General features: G+C 39.3%; 1 protein-coding gene across 1 annotated transcript in view; it reads left to right on the top strand.

Moving 5' to 3' along the window:
- Positions 1-17,000, top strand: part of LOC126262772 (pre-mRNA-splicing factor syf1 homolog) — a 149,654-nt gene that overhangs the window by 105,782 nt on the left and 26,872 nt on the right. Inside the window, exons 9-13 of the mRNA XM_049959588.1 lie at positions 1,404-1,555; positions 10,059-10,279; positions 13,435-13,597; positions 15,282-15,395; positions 16,765-16,927. Of these exons, the coding sequence (XP_049815545.1) occupies positions 1,404-1,555; positions 10,059-10,279; positions 13,435-13,597; positions 15,282-15,395; positions 16,765-16,927 (813 nt within the window). The remainder of the gene's footprint in view (positions 1-1,403; positions 1,556-10,058; positions 10,280-13,434; positions 13,598-15,281; positions 15,396-16,764; positions 16,928-17,000) is intronic.

The raw sequence follows: 17,000 nt of genomic DNA on the forward strand, positions 1-17,000 counted from the left end.
ACCAGTTACTACACCTCCCACACACAGCGGACATAAGTCAGGACACTACAGCCAAAGTAGTGCACACCTGCATTTGAACAGCACACCTGTACCTAGAGTCCACACAAAATACTTTGGCCGGTAGATGCTCACTCAGCAAATCAGCAGGGCACGCATGGAGAGAGTGGATGTGGTGGGAGTTTTGAGCAAGGGCTGTAGGGGAAATGCCGAACACTGGGGAGGGGGGGGGGGGGGGTGCCATTCTAAAGTGAAGCCCACATTTTTTGTCAATATTAAGTGGAACCCCTTCACACCCACACTTTGCATGGTGACCATTCTGAAAGATCTGTCATCTCTGCTTTGGTTAGCATGTTAAAATAATTCTGCTGAAAATGCAGCAATTTATTTTTCCTAGGCTTGTTAACCATTTGTAACTTTCAGAGAAGCACCGTGAGTTTCAAATTTTGTGTAAAAACTACACATTTTATGTATTTGTTGCAAACTACATTACAAACACAATGTAATTATTTTATTAGTGCAGTTCCATGCTACTGCAGGCTGGTATCGCCACTACCACCATCACTGCACCACCACCAGTGTAGTAGTAAGATAAGCTGTTGTTGGTCCCTGGATTCCATGAGACAGCTATCTCTGAATTATATTGGAAGATGTTGTTATAAGATTTCATTATTATGATTCTGAAGACCTATTAGCTATTTGTCTCTCTCTTGTCTTAAAACGAAATAATAATTAATAAGTTGTTGTTATAGTCTTCAGTCCAAAAACTAGTTTGAGAGTAGCTGTCCACATTTTCTATGCTGTGCAAACCTCTTCATCTCTGTGTAAATACTGCAATATACATCCATTTGAACCTGATTACGTATTGAAGCCTTTGTCACCTTTTACAATTTTTACCCACCAACTTCCCTCCACTACCAAATTCATGATTCCTTGATGCCTCAGCCAATCCCTTCTTTCAGTGAAGTTATGCCATAAATATTTTCCGTTTGATTCAGTACCTCTTCATTAATCATTCAATCTACCCACAGCTGTTTTTATTGGAAATGGTTGATAAAGTTAGGTGGGATTGACAGTGACAAGTAGGATGTAGAGTTGATGGAGAACAGTTGCTGATTTCAGATGATCCAGTAAATTGTTAGAGTTGTGCAGATGCAAAGGAAAGTTTTTGGCAGTTATGTGCCTAATGTACTGTCTGAGCCTTTCCCAAAGCAATATCTGCTTAATAGTTATTGGGTATAACATTAGTTGCCATTTTACTCCTGATAACTATTCAAGCAATTAAATGCCTATTTGTAAACAGTCAATTCACACTTGGTATATGTTCAGTGCATAAAAGCAGTTATATTTTTTGTAAAATAAGTCATGGAACTGATGATTTAATAGTTGTACTCTGTATATTTCAGATGACATTGATCTCGATTTACGTCTCGCTCGATTTGAACATCTTATGGAGCGGCGATTACTGCTTCTGAATTCAGTGTTACTCAGACAGAATCCACACAATGTTCATGAATGGCACAAGAGAGTGAAACTCTATGAGGGTAAACCACATGAGGTATAAAATATTTATTCTTCTATACTTTGTTAGCAAGAGTAAATCTTAAAAAGCAAAGAATTCATGATTAATCTCCTCCAGTAGTTAATCTTCACTTTTGCAGATGTCACACTTATAGTCAGTATCAATCCTAAGTGTCCAATCAGAATTTAGAATTCATTCATGACATACTAGTCTTATAATTTCCCAAGATGTAAGCCAAGCTTAACGTACTCTTTGAAGCAAGAAAGAAGAGCCTCACTCTAGAAATATAATGTGAATGTTGTTTTTCCTATTAAATGTACATCAATGTGTTCAGTAAATAAAGTAAAAAGAGGGATTTTCACAGCTGTGACCAACATGAAATACTCAGTATCGCCACACTGCTTCTTTCAGTATTGCAGCCAGAAGCTTCTTCATTGCATTGGTCTTTTATTTCTCATCACTACAAACTGGGATCATGTAACAGCTTAACTTCTTCTACTTTTCTTGTTGTTTTCTTTTTCCATTACTCCTTCGTCTTCTCTCAATGTTGCTTTTATCTTTCTTCTGCCCAGTTCTTGTTTTTTCCCTGCCTGAGTACCTTTTTAAATAAAGGGTATAGTTCTGAAAGAGCTTACATCTGTTCGTTCTGATTCTTTGATGTTGTTTCTTTCTAGTCTGTCCTTGTATGTGTGGTTTAGGCAATCATTGACTTCTTTTGCTAGAAATACAGGATATTCGGTTGGTTAGTCTGCCCACTTTCATTTGGTAAAGCTGTCCAAAAAGTTTTAATCTTCACTTCGCTATTCCTTTTTATGTTTTATGTAATTTTTGGTAGATCCCTTCACTGCTGCTGTCAAACTATATAAACTTTGCACCCTTTAAAAAAAAAAATATTTAGTGAGTGACAAATGTGGGCCTCCCTGGATACAAAATTTCCACAATAATTTATTTTCCCAAGAAAAGCTTAGAGTTCTTCACGATTTCAGAAAACTGGCAGTTTGTCTACTACCTCTCCATGATCCAATAGTGGGCACAGACTAGCTTTACTTACTATATCTCCCAAATATAAGTACACTTTTCTAATCTCCATTTAAGAATGTGAGCCTGGAGCGTATCAAACAAAGCATGTAAGACAAGATGTTGCTTCCTCGTGGCCCTCTTCATGATGTCATATAAGTACTTAATGCACTGGGAGATACCATGCAGAAGCTGTTTTAAATACAATTGCCAAATAGAGAGTGTACTTACGACACTGATGCAATCAGTTGTATGGTATAGTCTAAAAGGCATGTTCATCATGAAGATAGTATGCATGTTTGCATCCAAGGGTAACTGCAGGTATGCATTAGAAAGGTTAAATTTAGAAAAGTAGTGACTACCTGCCAAATTTGGCAGTTGTCCATCCTGGCACAGCAGAGGAATTGATTAATCTGTGATTGAGCATTGATAGTGACCTTAAATTTGCCACTTATCCTACTGATTCCAGATGGTTTATGAACAATAACGGTTGAAATGACCCAGTGAGCTTGACATGATTGGAGTGATTATTCCTAGCTACTGTAAACATTCAAGTTCAGATTTGATCACTTCTTTCTCATCTGTTTTCTGAGGACAATGTCTGCTGAGTGAAGGCCCTCCAGAGTGAACGGTATTAGGGTGCCATAGCTGGTACCTTAAACTACATCACCATTCAGTCCATTCTCCAATCACCATCATGACTCCATGTCTTCCCTTTTGTTTGCTAACTTTGAAATCCATTCTGTGCAACATAAATTGTGATGTTCTTGTACAGTAGGTATTTTCTTGTAACATTAATTACATCCAAGAAATGGCTACCCAATGACTTACCTATCCGTGGCATCAATGGCATTTTTTATGTGTGGACTTTGCTGTTTTTCCTTTGGGTTAAATATTTCAGTTCCACTCGTCACAATGTCATGACCATCCTGTCGTAATTTGCGCACCATTGACATACTTAGCTTTAACATTTTTCTTGCTCATTCCATCACTTTTTCTATTTCTTCCTCCACCTGATCACTGATAAATTTAGTGGCATTAACAGCAAGCCACTGTGGCTGCTCACAAAGGCAGTTTCCACGATCACATTAAGTGCTTGCTCTGTTAGGCAGTTAGATGCACTACTTTGAACTAGCACATGGCTGTACATTGTCACATGACCAAGTTTGTTCCCCTTAAGGCCGTGAGTTTGCTTTGCCAATAAACACCATAAAAGAAGACCGGATTTTGATCTTAAATGATTACTGTCAACATAAAAGTGATTGTTGAAATTAATGCACATCTAGGGAAACTAGTCTAATGGTAACTGTGTGTATGAGATATTTTTGATGTTATGGAAATGATAAATTGCTACTCGCCGTAAAGATGACACTTTGAGTTACAGAAAGGAGCAACAAAAGTCTGCTACACATTTGAGCTTTTGGTCAGAGCCTTCTTCAGAAGGGAAAACAAGCACACATTCACAAAACAAGCACACCGCTATCTCCAGCCAGTGCAGCCAGAATGCAATTGTGTTGCATAAAATGGACGCAGAAGTCTGGAGTACTTTGGAGAAGGGAGAGGGAGTGAAGTCAGCATTCCCTGGTGGAGCATGCAGGGATTACATGGTGGCAGCACAAGGATGCCAGGCACAGTGTTGGGAGGCTGTCAGGAAGGGAGGGAGGGGGGGCAGGGAGCGAGAAAGGAGAGAAGCAGAGAAGGGGAAAACGACCAGTTGGTGCATTGGTGGACAGCGGCACAAAATGAGGATGACGGGGCATGAATTGAGAGGAAGTGAAAGGACAGAGGTGGTGGAAACTGTTGGGTGGAGGGTGTGGGGACAGTAGTTTGCCATAGGTTGAGGCTGTGACATTTTCGGTAGTGGAGAATGTGTTGTAAATGTAGCTACCATCTGTGCAGCTCAGAAAAGTTGCTGGTGGAGGGGAAAATGGCCTGGGTTGTGAAACAGCTATTGAAATCAAGCATGTCATATTCAGCTACATGTTGTGCCACAGGGTGGTCCATTTTGCTCTTAGCCACTGTTTGTTGGTGGCTACTCATCCTGGTGGACAGCTGGTTTGGCAGTCATATCAATATAAATTCTGTCCAATGACTGCAGCAGGGCTAGTATATGACATGGCCCCATTCCTAGGTGGCCCGGCATCTGATGGGATAGGATAAGCCTGTGACAGGACTGGAATAGGAAGTGCTGGGTGCAACATTTGGGAGGTATTGCACCTGGGTGTTCCACAAAAATATGTTCCCTGTGGTAAGGAGTTGGGAGTGGTTTAGGGATGGACTAGAATGATGTGGAGGTTGGGTGGGCAGTGGAACACCAATTTTGGAGGGGTGAGAAGGATCTTGGATAGGATGTCCCTCATATCAGAGCATCATAATAGACAAAGCCCTGAAAAACTATGTGGTTAAGTTGTTCCAGTCCAGAGTCATATTGGGTTCCTTTTTAGCTGTTTCTTGGGGGTGGAGGGATGATTGGGGGGTATTTGGGGATATGGCACAGGAAATCTAACTGCAGACTAGATCTGGGGGATAGTGCCTGTCAGTGTAGGCCTTTGTGAGACCTTCAGTATACTGGGCAAAGGAGTTCTTATAATTGCAGATATGACATCCCAGGGTGGCCAAGCTATATGGGAGGGACTTCTGGGTTGAGAAGGACCAAGTGAAGTGGATGGGAGAGAGATGTTGAGGTTGTGAAGGAATGAGGATAGGGTGTCGTGGCCTTGAGTCCAGATCATGAAGATATCAACAATGAATCTGAACCAGACCAGGGGTTCGGGGATTTGAGATGCTGGGAAGATTTCCTCTAGCTGGCCCATAAACAAGTTTGCATTGGAAGATACCATGCTGATGTTCATAGCTGTGCCACAGGCTTGTGCCTATATCTTGCCTACAAAAGAATAGTCGTGTGTTAGGTTAAAGTTAGTAATGTAGGATAAAGTTAGAAACATGTATGAGAATTGAGGTAGTGGGTTTGGAGTCTTAAGGATGTTGGGAAAGATAGTGTTCAACAGTGGCAAGGCCATTGGCATGAGGACTGTTGGCGTATAGAGAAGTGGCATCAACAGTGATGACTAGGGATCCTGGAGGTAAAGCAGTGGGGATGGTACAGAGTCAGTAAAGGATGTGGGAGGCTAAATTTCAGGCAATTGATTGGAGATGTTGGTCAATGAGTGCCAAAATTCTCTCAGCAGGAGCACAATGTGCAGCTACAATGGGGTGTCCAGAATTGTTGGGTTTGTGGATTTTGGGGAGTATCTAGAAGGCAGGTGTATGGGGTGTCATAGGGGTTGAGGAGGGAAGTGGATTCTTGGAAGAGGTTCTGTGAGAGGCCTAAGGATTCAAGCAAGGATTTGATGTTATGTTGCACTTCTGGGGTGGGATCACTGTGGAAGAGTTTATAGATGGAATTCGACATTTGGCAGAGGCATTCCACCAGGTAGCCACTGCGGTTCATAACAATAGTAGTGGAACCTTTGTCTGCTGGCAGGATGATAATGTAAGGATTAGTTGTGAGGTTCTGTATGGCTAGCCTTTCTTCTAGTGAAATGTTGAAAGATGGTGAGGCCAAGGTGGAGGTAAGAAATTCCTGGAGGTAGTATGAACTGGGAAAGGCGGGGTTCGATTTTGGAATTAGGTTAGCTTGTGTTGGAGAGATTACTGGTGAATAAGTGTTTCCGTTGCAGGGATTGGGAGAGGGAGGTTAGGTCTTTACCAAGGCCAACATGGCTAAATTTGGGTGGAGGCCCAATGACCTTTGGATTGGACTGAAACTTCTATGTGGATGAGATTTTAGTGAAAAAATTAACAACAGTGTTCTGGGATTGTTTCAACTCTGGGTTTAGTTGAGTGTTGATAGGGAGTTTTGGGGCATGTGGCAAGTTGAAAAGTTCAGCTAGTCAGGTTTGGGGTGCTATGAGGGGTTGACGAGGAGGAATGGTATGGGTAGGATAATGGTGGGATAGTGGTTCCCCAAGTTGATAGTAGGATTCAACGAACTGGGTAGCGTATGGTGGTTGTGTCTGGAATGCTCTTCCAGGTACTGGAGTGCAAGGGGTTCAACCCCTCATAGCACCCCAAACCTGACTAGCTGAACTTTTCAACTTGCCACATGCCCCAAAACTCCCTATCAACACTCAACTAAACCCAGAGTTGAAACAATCCCAGAACACTGTTGTTAATTTTTTCACTAAAATCTCATCCACATAGAAGTTTCAGTCCAATCCAAAGGTCATTGGGCCTCCACCCAAATTTAGCCTTGTTGGCCTTGGTAAAGACAGGAGGTGGAGGGCCAATGACCTTTGGATTGGACTGAAACTTCTATGTGGCTGTCCTTTTTTCCCCCTAAGGTAAGTCTTTCCGCTCCCGGGATTGGAATGACTCCTTACCCTCTCCCTTAAAACCCACATCCTTTCGTCTTTCCGTCTCCTTCCCTCATTCCTGATGAAGCAACCTTGGGTTGCGAAAACTTGAAATTTGTGTGTGTGTGTTTGTGTTTGTTATTGTTTCTATCAACGTACCAACGCTTTTGTTTGGTAAGTTACAGAATCTTTGTTTTTAGATATATTTTTCCCACGTGAAATGTTTCCCTCTATTATATTCAAATACATAAAAATATGCACAACTATTAAAAATATGCACAAAACTCACAAATACGCAAAATGTGTAGAAAAATATGGGAAAAAAGGGCGGAAACCTTCCTAGTCGCCCAAAACCTCAAATCCCTGATCTGGTTCAGGTTCATTGATGATATTTTCATGATCTAGACTCAGGACCAAGACTCCCTACCCTCGTTTCTTCTCAACCTCAACACTCTCTCCCAACCGCTTCACCTGGACCTCCTCAACCCAGTGTGGCTCTTTCCTGGAGGTTGACCAACTCCTCTCTGATGGCTCCATCCACACCTCTATTCGTATTAAACCCAACAACAACAACCTACAGTACCTACAATTTGACAGTTGCCAACCCTTTCACACCAAAAAATCCCTCTCATACTGTCTGGCCACCTAGGGATGGCATATCTGCAGTGACAAGAATTCCCTTGCCAGTATGCAGAAGGTCTCACAAAGGCCGTACCATATCCCCACACACCCCCAATCCTCCTACCAACCCCAATTCTGAGCTACAGAGGTGTGCCTCCTTCATCACCCAATATCACCTCAGACTGGAACAACTGAAAGATATCCTTCATCAGGACTTTGATTACCCATCATGATACACTGAAATGAGTGATGTCCATCACCCACTCAACTTCTGTAACATATTAGTCCATTCCTGGACTACTTCACAACATCCTAGTCCTATGGCACTTCCAATACCAAACTGTTGCCACAGGGATCGTATCCCTGTGGAATACCCAGTTGCAAGACGTGTCAAATCCAATCACCTACCACTTCTTATTGCAGAACTGTCACAAGATTATCCTACTCAAGGAGAGGCCAGGACACCTGTAAAGCATTCATGTCATATAACAGATCTGCTGCAATCATTGCACAGCTTTTTGTGCTGGTATGACTACCAGCCAGCTGTTCAACAGGATGAATGGCCACCAACTCCATGTGGCCAAGAGCAAAGTGGACCACCTTGTGGCACAACATGTAGCTTGATTTCAGTGGGTGCTTTACAACCCAGGCCATCTGAATCCTCTACCCCACCACCAACATTTCTGAACTGCGCAGATGGCAGCTATCCTTACAACACATTCTACACTCCTGTAAACATCCTGGCCCCAACCTACAGTAATCTCCTGCCCTCACACCCTCTACCCAACAGTTTACACCCCCTTCTTTCCTATTACCTACTCCCAATTCAATCCCTCACCCTCATTGTTGCTACTCTCTGCCAACACACCCACCGGTCTTTCCCTCTTCTCTACTCTTCTCCTTTTCTGCTTCCTGTCCTCCCTCCCCCCCCCCCCCTTTTCCATAACCTAATGACACGGTGCCTGGCTGCCTTGTCCTGCCACCATGTAGTCCCTAGATGCTCCAGCAGGCAGTGTTGATTTCTCTCCCACTACCTGTACACTGCTATCCCTCCTTCTCCATCCCACTCCAGATTCCTACTTCCATTTGATGCGACACAGTTACAGTTTGGCCAGAGATGTGGTGTGTTTTTTAGTGTGAATGAATGTATGTTTGTCTGTGTGTGTGTGTGTGTGTGTGTGTGTGTGTGTGTGTGATTTTTCCTTTGCTAAGCAAGCCTTGGCTGAAATCAAATTTGTAACAGTCTTTCCATTGTGCCTGTTGGCAACAGAAAGTATCGTCTTTACCCTGAGTAGGTCTATCCTTTTCATAATATTGTTGATATTCAAATCTGAACTTTCCATTGTGTGGGATATTTTTGGTAGAGATGTTATTTCCAAACCTCTTGTACTTAAGGTGAAAGCAAAGAAGCAGCTTCAGTGGTCCAAGGAGCTGTAACATAATCTACCAACTAATGGGAATACATAATTAAGTCTCATAAGTATATGTTTACACTTTTCCTTACTTCAGAACATGATTGGGTATTGAAAATACCTGGGAAAATATAAAATCCAGTCTGCCCTCTCCCATTTGTGAAGCATGATTAAAGTTGTGTATTGGTTTGGGCAGAGAATTGTGGGTTTCAGTGGGTTCCATACTATCATTGGAAGAAAAGATTTTTATGTTATGTCAAGGTATTTTAGTGGAGCAAGTTTATTTGGTGAGGCAAACATTGTCCACAGCAGTAAAACACATATTCCAAGATGGCAGTATCTTCTACACTGAGAGTTATCGGAGATTTATTTGATGAATGTGAGTATGAAATTACGGGTTTTCCCTGATCTCCACAATAGCCAAATTCAAGTACATTAAATCATTGTGGGCTGCTTTTGAAAGTGGAAAAAGGCATGCTCCTCTCCTCCAACATCTTCAAGGAACTGGGAGACCTTCTTTCTGAGGATTGGTATAATATTTATGTGTGGCAATTTTTTATGTCATTACTGTCATAATGAAATCAGTGTATACTGCTGTCTAGTTGTATAAAAATATTGGCTACTCAATTTGATATATCTTAAAAGTGTGCATGCTTGAAGAATTTACAAGGAGACAGAGTGGCTGGCATGTGTTTAGCTTCAGAAATTGAAATTCCAGTACTGCAGTTAAAACACATTTAAAAATGAAAAAAACTATTTCTAGCATTTGTAAGCATTAGTTTCTTCCTCAGAGGAGAAAGAGGAATGAGATTTGGAAGGAGGAACATGTCACCTAGACCCTAGTGTGATTAGAGACCCACATGTAGTTTTTAATTATAGTATTTATTTTATTTTTCATTTAGCTTATTGTCAATCCAAATTTACTCATTGGTCTGTTATTCTATCATGTCTGAATTGAAGTGGCACAGTGCTTACAATTTATGTACTTCATGGGAAAAATCAGTTGGACTTTCAAGATTCATTGCATTTTTTAGAAGTGATTTGTGCCTGCAGTCTTTATATGTTTTTGAGGAGGAACTTGGAAATAAGAGGGCATATAATCACTGTTACTAATTAAATGTCTTTTTTTTTCAGATAATAAACACATACACAGAAGCAGTCCAAACAGTTGACCCCAAGCTTGCAGTAGGGAAATTGCATACACTTTGGGTGTCATTTGCTAAATTTTATGAAGAAAATGGCCAAATCGATGATGCAAGAGTTGTTTTTGAAAAAGCTACACACGTTCCATACAGTAAAGTTGATGACTTGGCATCAGTATGGTGTGAATGGGCAGAAATGGAAATCAGACATGAGTAAGATGAATTTTCCTTGATTGCAGAATCTGAATTAAATATGTGGTCATGTATGTAGAAATAACGAAGATATAGGCTTGCTGATCAAATGAAGCTAGCTCACTATGAGGGTCACCTTTGAGTTTTTACAATAAATCACTAGATAGTGCTATTGAGTTACAACATTACTATTGTTTTAAAATAGGTCACTTGTTATTGTTAAAACTTGGAGCTCAGAAATTGGCTGGGCATTTGTGTGCAGTGAGCATTTAAAGAAATAGTATTTTGAAAAAAAATGTTATTTTTATGTGAAGGTTTCTGTTGTACTATTATTTATATTTTTCATAAAGGCCTAACTCAGAAACAATGCCTCATGTTGCTTTGTTCAACAACTGTTAATTATTCATCTTGAGAAAAGACTGTTTACAATTGATTTGCAAAATTTTATCATAGTCATGCTTCCTCCAGCAGTGAATTTGGTGAAATGTGGCCAAAATCAATCGTTGTTTCAAAAACATTGATGCTATGTAGGATAACCTATCCCATCAAAGGCAGAGCTACATGTGAAACCAGTCATCCACTCTGCTGCATTCTATGTGGGCATGACAACCAATAAGCTATCTGTCCGCATGAAAGGCCACTGACAAACTGTGGCCAAGAAACAAGTGGACCACTCTGCTGCTGAACACACTGTCAAACATGACATCCTTCATTTCAATGGCTTCACAGGCTGTGCCATATGAATTCTTGCCACCAACACCAACTTTTCTGAATTGTGCGGCTGGGAGCTTTCCCTGCAATATATCCTATGTTCCAGTAACCCTCCTGTCCTCAACCTTCATTAGTCATTGTCCTCACCCATCCAGCCCCTTCCCTATTCCCATTCCAGCACTACACAGCCCTCATTCCACCATCACACCCAATCTTTTTACTTCTCTTCATTTCTGCTACCCCCCCACCGCCCTCCCCACCTCCCGCCTGCCCTCCGTCTAACCTGCAGCACTTCACTGTCCGCCATCCCTACCCTCGTATCCCTCCTCTTCCCTGCCCCAGCCTCCTCCTTACCCCCACCCAGTTGCCACTCCCATCATTCACTGTTGCTGCTGCTTGCATTGTGGCCTCAGTTGCCTGAGACTGCAGTCATGTGTGGGTGAGTTGCATTTGCACGTGTGTGTGTGTGTGTGTGTGTGTGTGTGTGTGTGTGTGTGTGTGTGTGTGTGACATCTATTTTTGATGAAGGCCTTACTAGCCGAAAGCTTTATTTGTGACAGTCTTTTTGTTGTGCCTATCTGTGACTCAGCATCTCCACTACATCATGGTGAGTGGCTACTTTTCTTTTCATAATATTGTTACATTCCATCCTGGATTTTCCTTTATTCCTAAATAATTTATTATTTTCAACCAGAACTTTCTGTACATTGTCATGTAAACTGTATCTGACGTTTGACTGACAAGAATGATTTGACAGATAATTCATCTTCTGTTTGCTGTGATGTAATCTGCATTTGCCACAGTGCTCTCTTTACTTGGTGGTGCACTCCAGTTCTCTGAGCCAGGAAGTGGATACATGGAATAAACTCAATGCCCAGCAGGTACTGCAACTCATGTTAATACTGCAGTTTGCCATCCCACCTCATAGATGTGCAGCTTCCATTCACATCACATGCAAAAATCAATGACAAAGCCTTCAGGCAGTTTTGCTTCCAAACTATGTAACCATTTATAAGTTTTAACTATCGCGATCATCATTTGTTGCCTAGGTAGATGTTGGGCAACACATCACTTTATAGAAGTGATAAGTTACACCTCAAAGAATATTATTTTAAAGGAGAATATTTTGAGAAATTGTAAAATAATTTGTACTGACAATATTTTTATGTTTCAATGTTTTTGTAAAAATTTGTGTGCTCATCAGCTTAAGATACAGAAAGTAATGGACTTGTGTCACACAATATGATGAACTTTCTGCATACTTCATGATTCAGATTTTTGTTTTAGCAGATTAAGAACCAAACAAAACTAATATTCATTGTCACTGTTATCAAGATTGGACTGAATGCTATGTTGTCATCATTGAATGTGCTATAATTGACCAAGGAAATGGCATGCTAAACGATTTGTGTTTTTCCTCTTCTTTGTATCTTACATTAGCTTCTCTATGTGGTCCTATTATTAATTCAAAATGTTTTAACTTTTATTCTAACATGTTGAAGTAGTTTTGCCTGTTTATCATTTGCTGAAGCACGGAATAATCAGAGTAGGGTTGACAGAGGAAAATTAAAATAGAAGGGAATTTTTTTCCAAACTTTGTTGTGGATTTACTTCTTCTGCTGCATTACTTGAGCCTTTTCCTTCTTTGTTCTAAATTAACAGTTACAGAATTCTCCTTTTACTGCCTGTAGATAAATATTTTTTTAAAAAATTTTCCCATGTGCTTCTTCCTCACCATAGATATCCAGTAGCTTGATATTTAACATTTCCCCTTGTTTTCTACCATTTTTATCGATAGCTGTGCCTTAGTCCTTGTTTTAGCTATTGATAAAGAACTAATTTGTATAATCTATTTTTATCTTCCTCTTCCTCTTGCTCTTCTGTCAAGTAATAGCCCAATGGCATTTGAGACTGGAAATGAGCACACAAAAAGAGCAAGATAAAAGGTAGCTAAAGCCCAGGCAAAGGGTTAAGTTTATAAGCAATGGGTTTATAATGGGAGCACTAGTCTGTACTTGGTTCACAGAGGCAATAGGTCTGTTGGTATCACAGGTATAAATGTCATGTGAATCTCTTTCTTGACTGTCTGTATAGGGTATTGTTTGTTTGTAAAGGCTCTGGAAAGTGAGAAACTTTTTGTTGTAGAATAAATGACAACTGTCAGAATGGAGGACAAAGGTGTTTAAGGAGCCATTTGGGAGGGTACAACTGGCATGAAAGTATAATAAGTAGCTTGTGGAATTGAGAAGAACCAGGTGAAATAGATGTAGAAGTAGATGTTCGGTTGTGGAGTAAAGAGCCAATGAAACAAATTGTGAAGATGCCATCAGTAAATCTGGATTAAGTTAAATGTCTTAAGTAGCTGAATAGCTGGAATGGATTCCTCAAGATGGCCTATAAACAGATTGCCAAATTTGTTGAAACAGTCATGCCAGAACTAAAACATTTCCAATTTTGCCTTTCAGAAATTTTGAGGAAGCACTGAAATTAATGCAGAAAGCAACTGTGATGCCTCCCAGGAAGGTTGCCTATCATGATGAATCAGAAGCTGTTCAAATGCGGTTGTATAAATCCCTGAAAGTGTGGTCCATGTATGCAGATTTGGAAGAGAGTTTTGGTACTTTCAAGGTAAATCTACAAACAGTTGTTCAGAAGAATTATTTCATCATGGTTGTTATTACAGTGAATTGTAGGTAAAAGTTAAGTAATAACAATTAAATTTATTTCTTATGGCATGCATATTGACATGTATTTATAAACAGCATCTCTTCTTGAGCCAGCAATGTAAAATAGAACAAATTTTTAGTGTAGTCACTAATGAAAAGGTCACTTTTAAGTATAATGGGAAGTTGAGGATACAATAGTGCCAATATGAAAAGGATAGATTGCAACTCACCACATAAGCTTTTGGACAAATAAGACCTTAATCCAAAGTAGAAAACTCACACACATTCATATAAGTGCAACACACACACACACACACGGTCACTGTCTCTGGGTGTCCAGATGTTGGTTTTGTGAATGTGTGTATGATTTCTGTTTCGGAAGAATGACTTTTCTGTCAGAAAGCTTAAATGTTTAGCAGTTTTTTTTCCCATTATGAATGTCTGCGACTCAATGCTTTCTTTAGGTCATAAGTAGAATCTATTCTTTTCATATTGTTATCACTTTTAACTATACCTTGATTAAAATAAATTAGTGATTGACATATCTGCAAGTCGAAGTCTACGGGTCATTCATCACCAAATTCTCGAAACACTACAGTACTGGCTGAGTAGGCTCTGCAGCTTGACCGGGGTAAGGAGGTAATGGAAGTGGGAGATAGGATTGAGGAATGGTTGCTGATAGCTAGATAAAGATTTAAAAAATAGTAATAATAATAAAGGAAAAGCAGATGAAACGTGTGTAAATGAAAACCTTATCACAAAAACATGGAGAAACGGCACTGTGGACCAGAATAAACAGTAGACAGATTCTCCTTATGCAGATGCATTGAGGACAGCATCTTTTACTGTTTGATGGTTCTTGACAAAATGCCTCCAGAAATGACAAAATGCCTTGACATAATACTTCCAGAAAACAGGACATTATTGAATTGCTAAAGCAGAGAATATATTTCTGTGCCAAATGACTTTAGAAAGACTGAATTGCTTAAGTCCCATGGCTCAGACTAAACCTCCATCACCTTAATGATGCGTAAACAGACAGGTTTAAAAAAAAAAAAGAGAGAGAGAGAGAGAGAGTTTTGAGATAGCTGCTATATAACTGTCATTTTAATACCACAGAGCCTACAGTTCAGTAATATGTTGCAGAGAAGTGAAAAAAAATCAATTTAGGATAAATGAACTAATTTGAAAGGAAGTCAAGCAAATTTACTACTAACCATATAATGGCTAACAAGAGCAAAATATACACAACGCGATCACTGAATTATGGCTGAATTGGTAAAATTAGCAATAGTACTGCATGGACATTACAGTGAATCATCCCACTGTCATATAGTATCTAGCAATGGGAATAGCTATTAGTAGTTAATGGGTGTATTAGCTTGATAGTGAAATAAAATTATACTACTGGCTTGGAACCTGGCATAAGTAAAGTTTATTAAGATTGTTAAAATGGGGAATAGCAAAGTTAATAGACCTTTTCCCCTTGAATAGTGTATTAAGATGGGCATGTTTCTTTGATTTTATATTATGCCAATGGAATTTCCTACATTGTTCTGTATTTGTAATTCTTTATTTTGCTAATTATCGTGTATTAGGTAACTGCCAATATATCTCAGCTGAAATTGTCTTCATATATTTTCCAGTCTTGTAAAGCTGTTTATGATCGTATCATTGATTTAAAGATCGCAACTCCTCAGATAATAATAAATTATGGACTGTTCCTAGAAGAACACAAATATTTTGAGGAAGCTTTCAGGGTGAGTAGATTTCTGTTGGATGACAGAATTTTCACTTTAGTTGCATTAGAGTAACAAAATAAAAACTGTACATTCTAAAACAGTATCTTTTATGTGTGTATAACTTATACTCAGGAAGTAAAGTAAGACAATATAACATTTAGCAGTGAAGCAAGGGAAAGGATTTTGTTGCAAAGTATTAAACAGTTGTGGAAAACATAGAGGTAAAAAATGTATGAAACACTGAAAGACGCAGAAGGATGACTGAAGGAATGCATGCACTAGATTATAATTAAGATTTCTCTTATGGATAAAATTCAGTAAGAGATTTTGAACAGTTGCAAAGGCTTGCTCCTATAACTGGCTCCCTCTAATTTCTTTTTCCTATTTCCTGTGTTTACTCTCATTCATTAGCTTGAGCTAATCCTGATACACAACTACATTGGCAAACATGAGCTTTGTTTCATTATAATGCACTTGCTATTGCAGAATGAAAACTTCATTATTTTTTTCAAGCTGCAATCAACTTTACATTGATATGTGTCTCCTGTTTATGATCTCTAATCAATGAACAGATCTACATGTTAACGTGGTTAGTGAATCCGTACAGAAAATAATTGACAACTTAAGATAAAGTTTACTGTTCAGTTACTTTTCTGATAACCTCCCCCTGCCTAAGACATCTCACTCAACATACCCCTCCTCTTTATTTTTCTGTGAATCTTTGCTATATTTTGCTGCACAATAAATCTTTTACCTTGAATTTTCTTTCTCTTGTAACAAAAAATGTTCCTCTAATCCAGTGTTTCTTGTCTGTATCGTTATGCTTTGCATTTGCTCTTTTTTTTTTTCCTCTCTCTGGATCAAGCCCAGTTATCACCTCTGTTGTTTTTTCACTTCCTGTCAACTTCTCTTTGTCCAGGTCTTTTGGTTCTACCCTCATTTTAATAAACTGTTACACCAACAAAGAGCTTGGCATCAGCATGAATTCACTTACAGTGTAGTTTATGTCAACGACAAAACATCATAAATGACTAGTCTGTTAGTTGTGCTACATTGTTAAAAAAATCATTTCTTAAAGTTGTAGCATGTCAACTGTTTTTCTAGCCATCACTTGGAAGACAAGATATGAAATTTAATTTCTGAAGTTAAGAAGCACATTATAATTCTGTAGTTTATGTGTAAAATGTGCTTTTGTTATGTCATCACTTAGTAATAAATCTGTGAAGTTATTTGTGGCACAGAATAACCTTTCTTTGGTGATTTTTATTTTATGGGTACTGGACCAAGTCCAAGGTGTATTAACCTGGCTAATGTTTATCTTCCAGTGCTGGAGACATCATCAGAGGAAGCCTGCACTGTATAATAACTTTGTCTTTTTATTTTGTAGGCATATGAAAAAGGCATTGCATTGTTCAAATGGCCAAATGTATATGACATATGGAATACGTACCTCACAAAGTTTTTGAAACGCTATGGAGGTGCCAAACTTGAACGGGCAAGAGATTTGTTTGAACAGTGCCTTGAAAACTGCCCTGCAAAATTTGCAAAAGGTAATTAAACTGTTTTTTTTTTTTTTTTGGCATATTTGGTTATAGTGTCACAAACTTTAAATCTTGATCACAT

The sequence above is a fragment of the Schistocerca nitens genome, chromosome 6, assembly GCF_023898315.1.
Source record: "Schistocerca nitens isolate TAMUIC-IGC-003100 chromosome 6, iqSchNite1.1, whole genome shotgun sequence".
NCBI lineage: Eukaryota > Metazoa > Arthropoda > Insecta > Orthoptera > Acrididae > Schistocerca > Schistocerca nitens.